This window comes from Callithrix jacchus, chromosome 1, assembly GCF_049354715.1.
Source record: "Callithrix jacchus isolate 240 chromosome 1, calJac240_pri, whole genome shotgun sequence".
NCBI classification, from domain to species: Eukaryota; Metazoa; Chordata; class Mammalia; order Primates; family Cebidae; genus Callithrix; species Callithrix jacchus.
The window spans coordinates 64,977,484-64,994,529 of NC_133502.1; the positions used below are offsets into that span (position 1 = coordinate 64,977,484).

The 17,046-nt window shown below is 35.1% G+C and overlaps 1 protein-coding gene across 13 annotated transcripts in view; it reads right to left on the reverse strand.

The window, feature by feature from the left end:
• Positions 1 to 17,046, reverse strand: part of RNASEH2B (ribonuclease H2 subunit B) — a 125,823-nt gene that overhangs the window by 70,776 nt on the left and 38,001 nt on the right. For 8 of the 13 annotated variants that reach the window (XM_008991661.5, XM_054252947.2, XM_078348028.1 and 5 more), the window contains 4 exons: positions 15,695 to 15,776; positions 14,277 to 14,319; positions 9,696 to 9,776; positions 6,923 to 7,334 (listed from right to left, as the gene is read on the reverse strand). In XM_008991661.5, coding sequence (XP_008989909.1) covers positions 7,218 to 7,334; positions 9,696 to 9,776; positions 14,277 to 14,319; positions 15,695 to 15,776 — 323 coding nt within the window. In that variant the 3' untranslated portion in view covers positions 6,923 to 7,217. Of the gene's footprint in view, positions 1 to 6,922; positions 7,335 to 9,695; positions 9,777 to 10,401; positions 12,934 to 14,276; positions 14,320 to 15,694; positions 15,777 to 17,046 lie in introns of those variants that run through there. The other 5 variants (XM_035297754.3, XM_008991671.5, XM_035297737.2 and 2 more) reach the window with 4 other exon arrangements.

Below are 17,046 nucleotides of genomic sequence, written 5' to 3' on the forward strand. Positions count from 1 at the left end.
AAAATTAAATAACAGGTTCACAGAAGATGACATACTACATATCAAAGTAAACTTGAAAATACAGCAAGAGAAACTGTCTAAAATGGAACATTAAAAAAAAAAACCAACAAAACAGAAACTCAGTGACAGGACCTGGAGGACAATACCAAGTGTTCCAGCATACATGAAACTGGAGTCCCAGAAGCTGAGGGGGTGGGAAGAAAAGGGAGGAAAAAATGGAAAAAAGTATTTAAAGAAATACTGAAAAACCCTGGAAGAAAATCTAGGCAAAACCATTCAGGACATAGGCATAGGCAAGGACTTCATGACCAAAACACCAAAAGCATTGGCAACAAAAGCCAAAATAGACAAATGGGACCTAATCAAACTCCACAGCTTCTGCACAGCAAAAGAAACAGTCCTAAGAGTGAATCGGCAACCAACAGAATGGGAAAACATTTTTACAGTCTACCCATCTGACAAAGTGCTGATATCCAGAATCTACAAAGAACTAAAACAGATTTACAAGAAAAAAAACAAGCCCATTCAAAAGTGGGCAAAGGATATGAACAGACACTTTACAAAAGAAGACATACACGAGGTAAACAAACATATCAAAAAATGCTCATCATCACTGGTCATCAGAGAAATGCAAATCAAAACCACATTGAGATACCATCTCACGCCAGTTAGAATGGCGATCATTAAAAAATCTGGAGACGACAGATGCCAGAGAGGATGTGGAGAAATAGGAACACTTTTACACTGCTGGAGGGAGTGTAAATTAGTTCAACCATTGTGGAAGACAGTGTGGCGATTCCTCAAGGACCTAGAAATAGAAATTCCACTTGAGCCAACAATCCCATTACTGGATATATATCTCAAGGATTATAAATCATTCTACTATAAGGACACATGAACACGAATGTTCATTGCAGCACTGTTTACAATAGCAAAGACCTGGAACCAACTCAAATGCCCATTGATGATAGACTGGACAGGGAAAATGTGGCACATATACACCATGGAATATTCTGCAGCCATCAAAAACGAGGAGTTCATGTCCTTTGTAGGGACATGGATGAACCTGGAAACCATCATTCTCAGCAAACTGACACAAGAACAGAAGATCAAACACAGCATGTTCTCACTCATAGGCGGGTGTTGAACAATGAGAACACATGGACACAGGGAGTGGAGCATCACACACTGGGGTCTGTTGGGGGGAATAAGGGAGGGACTGTGGGGGGTGAGGAGTTGGGGAGAGATAACATGGGGAGAAATGCCAGATATAGGTGATGGGGAGGAAGGCAGCAAATCACACTGCCATGTGTGTACCTATGCAACAATCTTGCATGTTCTTCGCATGTACCTCCAAACCTAAAATGCAATAAATAAATAAATAAATAAATAAAAGAAATACTGGCTAGAAATTTTCTATATTTGATGAAAATTATAAACTCAAAATTCAAGAAGCTTAATGGACTCCCAAATGAGATAAATAAAAAGAAAACCACATTGATACATCATAATAAGCTTGCTGAAAATAATAATAAAGAAAATCTTAAAAGAAGCCATGAGGAGGAGACACATTATGTAAAGGAGAAGAAATGTAAGAAATATCAGAGATGTCTCATCAGAGATTATGCAAGTCAGAAGACAATGCTTCTTTGAAAGAATCAATGAAATTGCCAAACCTTTAGCAATACTAGTAGAGAAAACAAAAAGAAGACACAGATGACCAGCATCAGGTATGAAAGAGGGAATATCATGACAGATCCACAGATTTTAAAAGGATAATAAAAATAGGATGAACAACTTATGCCAATAAATTTGACAACCTAGGTGAAATGGATACATTTATTGAAAGATATAAATTGCCAAAGCTGACACAAGAAAATTAGAATAGCTCTTCATCTATTATAGAAATTGAATTAGTAATTTAAAAGCTTCCACACAAGAAAATTCTAGGCCCAAATGGCTTCACTGGTGAATTCTGTCCAACATATAAGGAACCAACAATGGCAACCTCACACAAACTCTTTCAGAAAATAGGTGATAAGAGTACTTCCCAACTCATTTTATAAGGCCAGTTTTACTCTGACATCAAAATCAGACAAAATCATTACAAGTAAAGAAGATCACAGACCAATATTCCTCATGAACAGAGACACAAAAAATACTTAACAAAATATTAGAAAAAACCCCCATAATATATATAAAAAGAACATACTGTGACCAAGTAGGGATTATGTCAAGATTATCAGATGGATACTGACAGATACATGGATAGATTTAGAAATGTTGATATGAGAATGTAGTATACATATGTGTGTGTACTTGTACACACACACACACACACACACGCACACACTTCTTTACTTTGGCTCCCAAGCAGTGACATACCAATGGCAATAAGCATACCCACTGCCTAGATCTTGGTTTCTACATACCATTCTTCACTGAAAGGAGCCAGGGTTGCTTGAAAGAAAGATGCATTCAGGGCTTACACAGGGAAATTACAAGAGCCTGAAACATCCAGTCACAGAAGTAGGAATATATTAAAGAATGATAGAGACATACCCAAAAGATGTAGAAGTCAGCTTGAAGGATTTCCCACTAGCTCTTCTGAAACAATATGACCATTAAAATTAATAATAATAATATAATATAGTCCACTGGATAAAATAAAAATCTATAAATCCATACCGTTAAGAATTTATAAATGAAGCAAAGAAAAAGGAAAGTTCTTCCTTACAGAAGAATGCCAACTGATAAATACAAAAGAAATAAAAGAAAGTCATCAGATCCTAAATCTAGTAGGCAAACATCTGATAAGAAATAGGATACTTACAAAGTCCCAGAATACTTACTCACAAATTACTTATTAATTGCAAAAATAATTAATAATAATTCACAGTGGGAAAACTTGTAGGCAGAACCTTCATCAAGTGATCAAAGTCAACATCTGATATTGAGACAGACTGTGATTCCTGCCACAGTGTACTGAGACATATCATTACTTCTGTAGGTGCCCTAAGAGTATCACTTGAATTTAATCAAAAACAAACATTAGAATGAGGAATATTTCAGCAAATATCTACCCTGTACTCCTCAAAAATGTCAAGTAAGACAAAGAGCAGATGAGAAATTCTTGCAGATTAAAGAAAACTCTAACAACAACAAAAAGGCTCTTGTGCTAGATAGCTTTACCTCTACTATTCTTAAAATTTTTCCAGGAATAGAACATCAAAATGCAAAATTAATTCTTCCAGAAGATTGGAAAAAATGGAAAGCTAGCCTAATTCTAACACTAAAGCCAAACAGCAGCATTGCTTGTGAATACGGCTGCAAAATTCCTTAATAAAAGCATAGAAAGTAATTGAAAACTATATTTTACAAAAGCCAAGACAGATAGGATCCATCCACTATGCTATTGACTCTTTATCTATTGCCAGGGAGGGTTTATTACAGACACTCAGGTACAGTTTGATAGTGGTAAAAACTTTATAGACACCTCAACAGATGCCAAAAAGATATCTGATAACAACCAACACCAATTACTAATTTAAACCTTAAGGAAACTAAGTATAAAAGGATGGATATTCTTTACCATATTAGCAACAACCAGTGTCAGAATTAATGGTAAAGCACATCAATAAAATCACCCATTAGACAAAGACGACTGTTATTACTCTTTAACACTGTTCTGGATACTGTAGGCCATGCAATATAACAGAAAATATATAAAAGAGGTATAACTATTATAAAGAATTGCACACAATTTTTAAAAACTAAATTATATACTTTATTATGTACTGAAACCCCAAATAAATAAAGTGGAAAAAATTTCCATTAATAGTTTAGTAAACCGGTTATTTAAAAGATAAATATATAAAAATATAAATTGTTACCACAAAGTGACCAGTTGGTAGACCTAGCTGGAAAAAAACGAACTTCATTAATAGCAATGAAAATATCTAGACATACTCCTACAAAGATGTATCTAGAACCTATTGAAGCTGAAGAACAAAATATTAGTAAAAGGTATGCTTAGGATTTGAGTTAATAACGAGAAATACCATATTCCCAAATAAGAATATTTAAGTTTGTAAAAATGTTTGTTTTCTCAAAGTAAGTTATGCATCTAACAAAATCTCAATAAAAATGCCATTGGAACTTACTCTTAGAACTTGACAAAATAATCCTACAGATTAAATGAAAAGCTAAACTGGTGAGAAAATAATTAAATTACAGCTTTACCTCACAGCATATTTAAACATAATTATACATTCTCTAGATGATTTAAGTAATTAAATATAAAACAAAAATATAACTATTAAAAAATTGGAAGAAAATGAAAGTGTCTAGTTAAGTTTCCTGTAAAAAGAAACATCTTTGTAAATAGAATATCTACGTAAAGGAAAAGTTTACGTATATACATCTAAATAAAAACTAAAAACACCTGCATGTCAAAATCATAAGCAAAATTAAAAGCAAAGTATAAACCAAGAAAAGAAATTTACAACAAACACAGCAGACAAAATTAATGTCCTTAAGTTATAGAATACTTTTACTCAATAAGAAAAATATTGATACCCTAATAACTTAACAAAAAATATAAACAGACAATTCTCTATGACAATTGATAAGTATGAAAAAATGTTCAAAATCATTACTAACCAGGGAAATACAAACTAAAACCACAATAAAATACCTTTTTTTCCACTTATTTCCAAAGGTAGCAACCAATGGTAACAAGGTGGCATTAAGATTTCACACCCATTGTTTGTTAGAGTGTAAAAGTCTATATGTTCTTCCATGAAATGTATTCCCATAAATATATATTTGAAAATCCAATAAGCCCATATCCAAAGATCCATTATAAGGAAATAATAAACGATGTGGACAAATATTTACTTATAATCTGATTCTTCAAACAGTCAACATTTGTGGGTAATCCAAATGTCCAAACAGGATCATGGTTATTAAATAATCAAATATCCAAATAATCAAAAATTATACTGTCATTTAAAAAAGCATATTTTTGGAGGACAGTTAGTAGTCTGGGAAAATAGTAACAAAAAATGTTTACAAAAACTTAACTAAGGTGATTTTTCATGCAATTAGAAAATAACTATTCTAAAATTAATATGGAACCAAAAAAGAGCTTGGATAACCAAAGCAATCCTAAGCAAAAAGAACAAAGCCAGAATCATCACATTATCCAACTGTAAACTATAACACAAGGCTACAGCAATCAAGACAATATAGTACTGATACAAAAACAGACACACAGGCCAAAGGTAGAGAAAGAGAACCCAGAAATAAAGCCACACGCCTATAGCTATCTGATCTTCAACAAAGTCAACAAAAATAAGCAATGCGGAAAAGACTCCCTGTTCAATAATGGGTGCTGGGAGAACTGACCAGCCATATGCAGAGGAATAAAACTGGACTCCTACCTATTACCATATACAAAAAATTAACTCAAGATGAATTAAAGACTTAACTGTAAGACTTCAAGCTATAAAAATCCTAGAGGAAAACCTAGAAAATACCATTTTCAAGATCAGCCTTGGCAAAGAATTTGATTAAGTGCTCAAAGGCAATTGCAACAAAAATAAAAATTGACAAGTGGGCCTAATTATACTAAGGAGTTTCTGCATAGCAAAAGAAACTATCAACAGAGTAAACAGACCACCTACAGAATGAGAGAAACCATGCATCTGACAAAGGACTAACATCAAGAATCTATATGGAACTTACACAAATCAGTAAGTAAAATACAAATAACACCATTAAAAAGTAGGCAAAAGACATAAACAGACACTTCTCAAAACAAGACATACAAGTGACCACGAACATATTGAAAAATGCCCATCATCACTCATCATCAGAGCAATGCAAATGAAAACCACAATGAGGTATACCATCTTCTACCAGTCAGAGCAGTTATTATTTAAAAGTAAAAAAATAACAGATGATGTTGGCAGGGCTGCAGAGAAAAGGGAACACTTAAACACACTGTTGTTAAGAATGTAAATTAGTACAGCACTGTGAAAAGCAGTTTGGAGATTTCTCAAAGAACGAAAACAGAACTACCAAGCGACTCACTATTGGCTATGCACACAAAGGAAAATTATTCTACCAAAAAGATACATGCACCTGTATGTTCATCACAGCACTCCTTACAATAGCAAAGATATGGGATAAACCTAGTAGCCCATCAACGGTGGAATGGATAAAGAAAACATGGTATATATACATCATGGAATACTACACAGCCATAAAAGAGAATGAAATCATGTCCTTTGCAGCAACATGGATGCAGCTGAGGCCATTATCCTGAGGGAATTAACGCAAAAAAAACCAGAAAACCGAATACCACATGTTCTCATTTATAAGTAAGAGCTTAACATTGGGTCCAAATGGACATAAAGATGGCAACAATAGACACTGGGGACTTCTAGAGGAGGGAGAGTGGGAGGGGAGCAAGGCTTGAAAAACTACATATTGGGTACTATACTCACTACCTCCGTGACAGGTTCAATCACATCCCAAACCTCAGCATCACACAGTATCTCTCTGTAACAAACCTGCATATGTACCCTGAGTCTAAAATAAAAGTTGAAAAAAAAGGTTATAAAGTTACTATAATTCCTTTGTAAAAATTATTATTATAAGAAAACATATTAACTCTGGGTAATGAAGAAATGGGAGACTGAAATTCTTATTTTATTATTTTCTCTATTCTCTACAGAGAACATGTACTCATTAAGACAGAAAAACACCACTGAAAAAAAATTACCAAAAACTAAACCCTTTTTAAAAGTAATAATTTACCTGACAGTTTTGTAATCCAGTTTCTCTCAGTATATTGAACATATATTATTACATCTACTGGGTGCAAAGTTGCATTAAAAAATAGTCAGACACTCTAAGGTTGTCACAGGTCAGTTTATTGAGGAAATCATGATGCTAGATATTAATTCTCTTCACATGACTACTTTTCATTACGTCAGATGAGACTTCCAAAAAGTCACAGCCATGAAGTTACTCAATTACTTTCCCATATCTCATTCAGGAACACAAAAACCAAATGCAAAGAAATGTTTAAGAGAACACAAAATTGGCCTCTTCCTTCCCCCCATCAAAGGTAGTGATTAAGGGTCAGGAAGGACAAAATTGAAATATGTAATATGCAAATATTTTGGCTAGATTTTATTTTCAAAGTTTCAAACCTTTCCAATTTTTTTTTTATTCTTTACACCAAAAAAGGTATCAATACTTTTCATTCCACTCTTGTCAACTTTAGCCAAAGCCTTCTGAGCTGCAGTCATTTTGCTATTTTTCTGTTAATGAAAATAAGAAAGAAAAATTGTTATGAATATAACATTTATTATTCACACATGCAAATCAAAGAAGACTGCATGTCTCAAGGTTCATTAAAGAAGGTAAGCATCCCCACTAACGTGCTTCATAAGGAAGTGAAAAGTTCTGATTTCTATTCAGAATTCAGACCTAAGAGACAGAATATGTTAGAAGAGGCAGAAGACAAAACTGCTGCCTTCTAAGCAGCAGAATGTTCCAACCAATGGTTTACATTGGGGAGGGGGTGGATAATTCTGGAGGGTGCATTAAGTGCAACAGCACAAACAATGGAACTGACACAGGCTGCAATTGTCAGAGGTATGAATTACAGCCTTGTATTTACCACATGATGAATAATTCACACCAATTTACCATCTGATTTTATTCATTTGCTCCATGGGAAACCAAGGACAACCCATGATATTCAAAAGATGACCTGTGTTGCAAAGCATCCCAGACCAGCAGGATAACTGCCTAATTTTTCCTCCAATAAAGAAATACTTTCCAAAAAGCTGACTCCGAATAACTCTGCCCTTTACATTTCTATCTCTCTCTGGTCACTGAATTTTTTTTCTTCTGTGTCCTATAAAAAGCACTTCAGAAGGTAAATAGCAGCTGATTTAACTCTGAGGCAGATGTATCACAACTTGTTCAGAAGAAGCATAAATGATGGGAATCAAAAAACAAAAAATCACCTGTCTCCCTGGGAACTGTAAGACAAAGTCATTGCCAAAGTATTTTTTAGAGGCACAGTATGTGATTCCCACAATTCTGCTTTTCACATTGTCACTTATAATTTAGTAGGCTTCTTTTTGACTGAATGGTGCAAAGTGACAGTCTGTTTCAGACTTATCTCGTGCATTTAAGAAATCCTGGTCCAATCCTCTGTTGTGCCCAAGTGGATACATAAGCGGTAGCCCCATAGAAGGGCGGGGCACAAAGATTTCTCTCAGAGAAACTCACAGTATCCCTGTTGACACAGCATCGAGATAACTAGCTATCTGGGCAGACCTTAAATTGAACTATCCCTAATATCATATGCTCAAATAAATTACATATTGATTCAAGAATAACAGTTCTAAAAAACATTAAACTCTGAGGGTAGTCAGTATTGTTAAAATCAAAGTGAAAGTTAACTTGTCTTGAGATGGGCAAGGCCTTTCTAAGCATAAAAACAATGGGAAAATCATAAAGAAAAACAATTTCTGTACTTAATTCTCAGAAAAATTTAACACTGTTAAAAAATCAAATGAAAAGGTTAAAACGAGTTTGTAGCGCGTATTCATGAAAAGTGTTAATAGCCTTAATTTAGAATGAGCTCATACAAAGCAACAGAGAAACATTACTATCTCAACATGAAAACAGGCAAGGGACATGAACCAACAATTTGCAAAAATGCAAATGGGCCATAAGCATTTGGAAAAACAACCTTTCTAGCCTAATTGACAGGCAAAAATGTTCAAGAATAAAAATAATACTCAATGCCATCAAAAATGCAAGATCAAAACTCACTTGGAGATCATGTTTGGGAGCACAAATTTCTACATTTTTGAAAAGCACTTTATAATTTCAATTATGAAAGAGTTCATGTTCTCAAAGCTCTTACTCTTAGTTCAAAATTGTGTCTAATGAAATGATTGGAGATGAAGACTGCAAATAAGAATGTCTATTACTTTAATAAAACAAAAAATGAAAAAATCAGAAGTAACCTATATGTCCAAATATAGGGGAATGATTAAATTACATTCCGTCTGGTGAAATTAACACCGTGACTGAATATCATAAAACCATGAATAATTTTTCAAAGAATAGTTAGTGATATGTGAACATTTTCACAATTTGATGCTAAATAAAAAGGGCAGAACTGAGTGTTATAATGTCAAAGTCGAAGACCACACATGTATTTATAATGCAGGTATAAAATTCAGTAAGGAATGTTACCAAAATGCCATTTGCCAAGGTGAATGCTGAATGGTGAAATTATTAATAATTTTTATAATAATCATAATTTCTGCTTCTGGGCAGCAGGGTTGACAAAAAATTACCTGTAGAGCTTCCTCCCTCCTTTCCCATACTACCACTCTATGAATACATAGAAAAATCTAGGCACACTCTGGGTAAGTAGTATATTGTTTTTCTTTGACTCATAAAAAGTCTTAGTTGCTTAACACTTTCACTGTCATACACCATTCTGGATTAATTATTAAGTCACAGAAATGCAAGTTAATAGTTCTTCCTGGTCTAAACTGTCATCACAATGAGGCGCGCAACTATTCCACATGTATTTGTGCATATCATCCGCTGGGTACGAATGATTCATTGCTACACCTGAACCCACATACCTTTTCAGTCTTCAAATCTTTAGTATTAAACTTAGTGTAATCTTCTTTTGCTTCTACAGGTTCATCTGATAACTTTATTTTCTGCAACATTAGAGCAGTGAAGCGGTGTCAAATGTCACCTCGACACTAACATCGATCCATTAAAAAAAAACCCAACACGTATAATTTAGACCTCCACAGAGGCGAATGGAACAGCAGACCCAGCAAAGGGCTTACTTTTCACACGCTCCTTTACATTTTGCCAATCTTCAAGGGAATCAAGCCACACCCACACATCACTTCTAAGCAGCAGCCTTGGTGATGCTGGATATGATTGGGTAAGTACATGGCCCCTTAGCTGGTCTAGCAAACACAGGCTTTGTAGGTGCCCGGTATGGTAGGCATGAGGGGATTGCTAATTACAAGGTGAATGCAAGACCCAAGTCAAAATGAGAATAGTCTCGAAGTGGGCTAGGTGTCCAGCCAGAACCCCTATTTCATTTACCTCCTGGATCAGTTTATTGTCCACTGATGAATGAAGGGACAACGTTATGCTATTATCACTATCTTTGTACAGCTTCATGTCCTTCCCTCCTTTCAATTCAATTATCTTACTTTATCCATGCAAGAACAAACTTCCACAAGCAAGCAGCCAGCAAGAGAGGGAAGCACAGAGAGGCTTAAGCACAGAGAGGCTAAATGTAGAGGACTTGGGCCAAGATTTCAATTTTGATACAGTGTTCTTTCCATTAGGCCCAATGCAACTACCTCAGACCTTTACTTAACATTTTCTTCTTTCACATGAACATTTTACACCAGTGAATGTCAAGGACTAGACTTTGGCCTTAATGATCACAATATAGAAGAAATCATGCCATACTTATTATGTAAAAGGTACAATAGCAGGGCAAGCAAGTCTTGCTGTTGAACATGAGAACTGACTGCATGGTGATCACAATCCAGGTTTTTATAATATTCAGGCTGTTTGTGGAGATACCAGGTTGACCAGGCCCAACATGGATCTATCCTAGGAAATAGATTTGTTCCTAACTTCATTCTTCATGCCCCTGCTTTTGCTAAACAAAGCACTGGTAGAGTTGGTGCTAAAAGATTGCAAAGCCCATGGTGTTTTATCCTATAACTCAAAAGGATACCATATCTTGAAATTGTTTACTGTAAAAAACAGAGGCTCATCCTGGGAATATACCACATACTGTAGGAAAACCTTCTCTTAGCCACACAGCAACCTCTCGCAAATGAATCATCAAAAGAAAAAGACTAGTCCATCACAAATACACCAGCTATCAGCACCAAGTGAATGTATACTTGCAACTTTGTTAAGAACATGTGTTTTGGTTTGGTGTAGTGACTCACAACTGTAATCCCTGCACTTTGGAAGGCCGAGGAGGGGAGATCACTTGAGACCAGGAGTTCAAGACCTGCCTGGCCAACATGGCGAAACCCCGTCTCTAATAAAAATACAAAAATTAGCTGCGCATGGTGGCATGTACCTGTAGTCCCAGCTACTCAGGAGACTAAGGCATGAGAATTGCTTGAAGCTGAGAAGCAGAGGCTGCTGTGAGCTGAGATTGAGCTACTGTACTCCAGCCTAGATGACACATCAAGACTCTGTTTCAAAAAAAGAAAAGAAAAAAATACATGTTTCTATTTAAATTAAGACAGCAAAGGGTGTTTAGGTGATATATATTTTTTACTAGAAAGGTATCTTCAGCTAAGAGAATGGAACTCGCAGCTAATAAAGCTAAAGGCCAAAACATTTTCAAAACACAAAAAGCTTGAAGTTATGAGGATGCTGTGTTCCTTCTCTGTGGCAAAATGTTCCTAACGTAGGTTCATCTGATAACTTTATTTTCTGCAATATTAGAGCAGTGAAGATGTCATTATAAACACTTACACATTATTCCCTTTCTTTCTTTAGAGACAGGGTTTCACTGTGTTTCCCAGGCTGGAGTGCAGTGGCTATTCATAGTTGCAACCATCACATACTACAGCCATGAATTCCTGGGCTCAAGAGACCTTCTGCCTCAGCCTCCTAACGAGCTAAGACTACAAGGGCATGCCAAGACTGGTGAGGTTCACTTTTCACTGATAATTCAAATAAAAAGTATTCATGACAAGAACTTAAGATGAAAGGTATTTTTGTATGGACATAAAATGTTTAACAGGAGAAATGACTTGTTCAGGTATTTTAATAGCTCACAACCAAACAAGATACCAGTCATAAGTGTTTAAAAAAATAAAATGATTGTGGTAGCCTCTGCGTATAACTAGTTTTTATGTTATTCCCAGTGTACTGTTGAATATACTGGGAAAAAAGAGGATTGTAGCATTTGCTAAAATTTTTGTTATTTGAAAGACCAAATCGCCATGGATTTGGGAAATTGTTTCAGCAGAAGAGTGGCTCAGAAAGACAGTAACCAAGGTTATGACTAAACGAACACAGTTCTGGAAAGAGAACAAACTGCAGAGTACCACAGAAAATATTAAGGAAAGGTCTTACAAATGATTTGCAAGAAGGAACTCGGGAACATCTCCAAACCCACTGGTTGCATTCAGCTCTGCTGGCTGACAGTGACAAATTGAAAAGACTGGAGTGGGTGAGGGTTGGAAGCTGAGCTTCAACAAAGGCAGACATATGATAGTAAAGGAAAATAATATAAAACATATTAAGGATGACAGGCTCCACACTATTGATTACAACATAGATACAAAGATACTTAATGGCTACTGCAACATATTTCCTGGAAACAATCAACTATATTACTGTAAAAATCAATCAAATCCTGGATACAGACAGGAAAGCTAGCAGAAGATATGTGCTACACTTGTTTAAATGATGGTACATCATCAGTATAATTTGTAATGTGTACATGAGAACCCCAGGAAGACGCAAAGTAGAAGACCTAGAAAAGCCACTCAAATACTATAGGAGACAGGGCTGGAGTTTAGAAAGAGCAAGATGCCAAAATCAAAATCAGGGCTTGGCAAACGATGGCCCAGGGGCCAAATCCAGCTGGCTGCCTGCTTTTATAAATGAAGTTTTACTGGAACACAGCCATGCTCGTTCGTTTATGTATTATCTGTGGCTGTTTTCACAATACAACAGCAGAGTTGAGTAGTTGCAACAGAGTCCATCTGCTTCATGGAACCTAAAATATTTATTATCTGGCTTTAGAAGAAAAGGTTTGCTGATCCCCGATCTAAATCATAAATGATGAAGTCACAAACAACTTAAATTCTGGAAATTAAAATAAGAAAACAGAAATCAGGAGCAGAGAAGAATAAACCTATGAAACACATTACTCCAAAGTGTACCCAAGGCGAAAGCTTTTAGGAATAGGTTTAGATCAACTCCTGAATGATCTCTAAGTTACTAAGATAGACATTTAGGGGGGGGAAATCTGCCTAATTTTTGGATGAAGAAAAATAAGAAACACTCTCAGAGAACCTACCCTCTTAGTTTCAGCAAGACAACTATGCCTCTCTAGGTCCTCTAGAGCTACTGTCAGAGATTAACTACTGGAATGAAAGAAGCATGGGTCTGGCCTAGAACAGTCCTTCTGAGATTTCACAGCAACTGATTTCTGCTCAGTGCTATTCTCCAAGAGAGTAAAAAATGCACTTTCTTTGACAACCTGCTGAACATGGCTCCAAACTAACACTGCTGTACTTCCAATTTTCTGTCCTTTTCAAAAAATTAAAGTAATCAGTGTTTTTGGCACCACCACAGGGAATGATATAAAAATTCTGAGCATGTTGGCCACCTTGAGGGCCAAGGAATGAACGCAAAGGAAAAGGAAAGTTTTTAACATCCACAATATGTCCATTTTACATTCTCAAGGCATCCGTTACTTTGCTGGCTAAGAAATGACCTCACTGACAAGCTGGTGCGCATGTTTATTTCTCTGTCTTGGAGCAGTGTTTACTCATCTGAGATCTGGCCTGGGCTGAAGGAACACTGCAATTGGCAGTCAGGTGTGGTTTATGATTGGCTTTTCTATTCTCTGGATCTAGGAGATAAACACACCAGCTACAGAGGAGCTGTGGGTAGCAGCCTGAGAATGAATGAGGAAAAGATTTCCACTAACAGAGAAAGCTTACACATAAATTCATCAACCATTTCAAATTGAGAAAAAAAGTAATCATCCTTGCTCAAAGGATTCTTTGTGTTATGGAAATCATTCTCTGTTCACCTTTGTGCCAGTGACAATTAGATTTGGCAAAATGAGTTTTAGTTATATACAGAGTATGTTTAGTGATTACTAAATTTAATTGTAATCTAACTAATTTAATTCAGGAATATTTAATTTTAACTATACACTTTTAATGTTTTTACAGGGGTACCTTGCTAAAACCAACTCTTCTTGGGTTTTCCTGGTACTTTATTTACCGTTCAGGTGGAATCGATGAAAATAAAAAATAGTAATGGAGAGCCAAGTACAGTCTTTACTCCACATGGCATCACTCCATGCAAGATGGATTTAGTATGCTTTAAAATATATTAGAACAAACTAAACTCATGTGGTAAAAGTTTAATATTTTTCTAAGTCCCCCAAAGATATCTTAGTCACAGCTTCTTACCTTTGATGGAGGATTTGGCAATGAGGCTGAAGGTTCTGGAAGCCTAAGGAAGTTAAAAATAAGAATTAAAGTCATGGTTTTTCATAGACAAACACACAGAAAGATAGGGCTAACTTAAGACTTAGTAAGTCCTACTTTGCAACTTACAGCTTTGCCTCCATATATCTTCCTGTTCAATCACCTCAGTGTAAAGAATGAAAGTTTTCTCAGTAAATGAGTCTTTATTTTGCTACGTAACCCCTTGCTTTGGAGTTGTCTGAACAAAAAAATAAAATTAGAACCCATCTGTTGAAACAGAGTTGCTTTTCTTTAGCCTCTATAAATTTGTGTTTGGGTGTTAGAGTATTTTTTCTATATAAATAAAGATGCTAGCATATATTTAAAGATGAAAATTATTTTAATTGTTCACAAAAAGTCACATAAATTTCAACTTTTAGAACGCAGTTTAATTGGCATACCTTTCTTCTAAACTCTTTAACCAAAACTTTAAAATGTTAGTGGAAAGAAAGGAATCTATACAAATAACAGAGTACAAAGACATGAGGTCTCTAACAAGACAAGCAGCATAGAAATCCAGGGAACTATTAAGCAGAAGGATGTGATTATCAATTTGAAGCAAGCTTTCCACACACTTTAACTACTATAGAAACCAGTTTCCAGTCATTGTTTTTTAAAGTAGGACCTCTGGAATTTGCTAAAACCAGCAACTATATCTATTAAAAAGTCATTCTATCTTCATGACTCAGAGGATAAAAAGGATTTATAAGGATCAGGAAAAGCTATTAAATCATCATACACATAAAATCTTAACAACGAAATTAAGTAATAATTTTGAAAAAATCTAGAAAATAAACACTTTCTTTTCAACTTAAAGCCTAAATGTATACGCTCTGTATAAAGAAAAGAACATACATGAAATCATTCTTAAAACCCTTATTCTGCCCCTCAAAGACAGAGATTGTGTTGCATATTACTTTGACTTCCAAGTTTTGGGCATAATAAAGTCACTTAAATGAACATCTAGTGATAATAGTGAAAAAGATACAAAACATTTTGTAAATTAAAAAAAAATTATATTCCATCTAATCCTTCCATCCCTCCTTTCTTCCTCTTAAAATGATCACAAAGAACCAAATTAGTTAATTGAGGATAAAATTTTAACATAGTGCATCCTCTAAAATCAGACTAAACTATAATTCCAACTCTGATATTCACTAGTTCCGGTAACCTGTATCTACCAAATCACTTCTTCCAATCATTCATTAAAAATCACCTCCAAATCACAAAGTATTTGACATAGCTCAAGAATAATCTTGCATCAGAAACAGTGATATGATAAGCCATAAGGAAACCCCACTGCTGGGGAAGCCAAGAAGCAAAATGGTACTTCATTATGACTGAAGATAATGAATACTTACTTTAAGTATTTAGATAAGTCATCACTTAATTCTTTAGGGATGTAATCAGATATCAGACCATGGGCATAACGAATGTAATCCTCTGTAAGAAACAGAAGGAGTGAAGGTTAAAAAATAGTAATGATGGTGGTTTCACAGTCAAATTGACCTGAGTTCAAATTCTGACCCTTTCTGGATAAAGGGAATGCACTTAAGCTCTAGCCTCAGTTTTCTTATTTGTAAAATGGGGATAGTAATATCTATTTGTCAGACTAGTGGGAGGTTATGCTGGATATGACATGAGATAATACCAAAGATATGATAAGATAATACAAGTATAATACAGTAGACACTCATTAAATGACAGTAAAAACAAAAAATTCAGGGTGCTTTGTTAGTTGAAACCAATGAATACAAATAAAGTTTAAAAATCAGCTGTAACAATATGAAATAGTCATGTCTTTTTAAAAAAAGTAATCTTTTCTAGGCCTGCTTTAATAAAGAATAAATCTAATTATTTAACAGTAATGAGTGTACTCATTTAAGAGAAATATAATATCATATGTCTCTACTACTAGGTATTTGCTTTATAAAAACCCTGAACTATATATATGTAGTTCTCTCTCCTTCTCTCTCTATATACATATACACACACATACACACACTCCTAAACTAATAAAACACTTGGGGAAAAAAGAAACTTAAACAACTAATTCTAAAGCATCTGTATTCTCAGTACTAAAATGCACCTCTGGCAGCAATTAGAAATACAGTGACCTAAGAAGACAACAAAATCTGTTCAGAACTCTGTCCCTGAATTCAGCATTTTACATAGAATACAAGCAGATCATCAAACTTAATCATAAGATGGGATAACCACATGGGAATATAAACCACCAAAAGCAGACTCCAGGTTTGCTGCTGGGATATTCATTCACTTCCTTTTTTTCATTCTCTGTCTTCAAGTCAAGGTTAACAATTTGCCTCAGTATTACATAGAAAATGACTGCCGTCTGGTGACCACCTGATGTCAAAAAGTCTTCAGTAAGAGATTTTCATTGTCAAAGTAGAACTGAAAGTTATCATTTAACCTTTCTTAAAATTGCTCATGGTTCTGGGATAGTCATCATCCAATGAGTCATTAATAGACAAAGAAAACTATTTTAAGAAAGTCAACATGTAATTCATTTGCTTCTTCTGGTACCAAACCAATAATGTAAAATATGTAAAGCTTACTTCATGGCTGGGACACTAAATGGCAATACAGCCAAGCTCAGAATCTGCATGCATCTATCCACCCACCTACCTATCTATTCATCATCTATCTCAATCCCTCATCTTCTATGGTTAAAGCCAATTAAAGACACTGACAG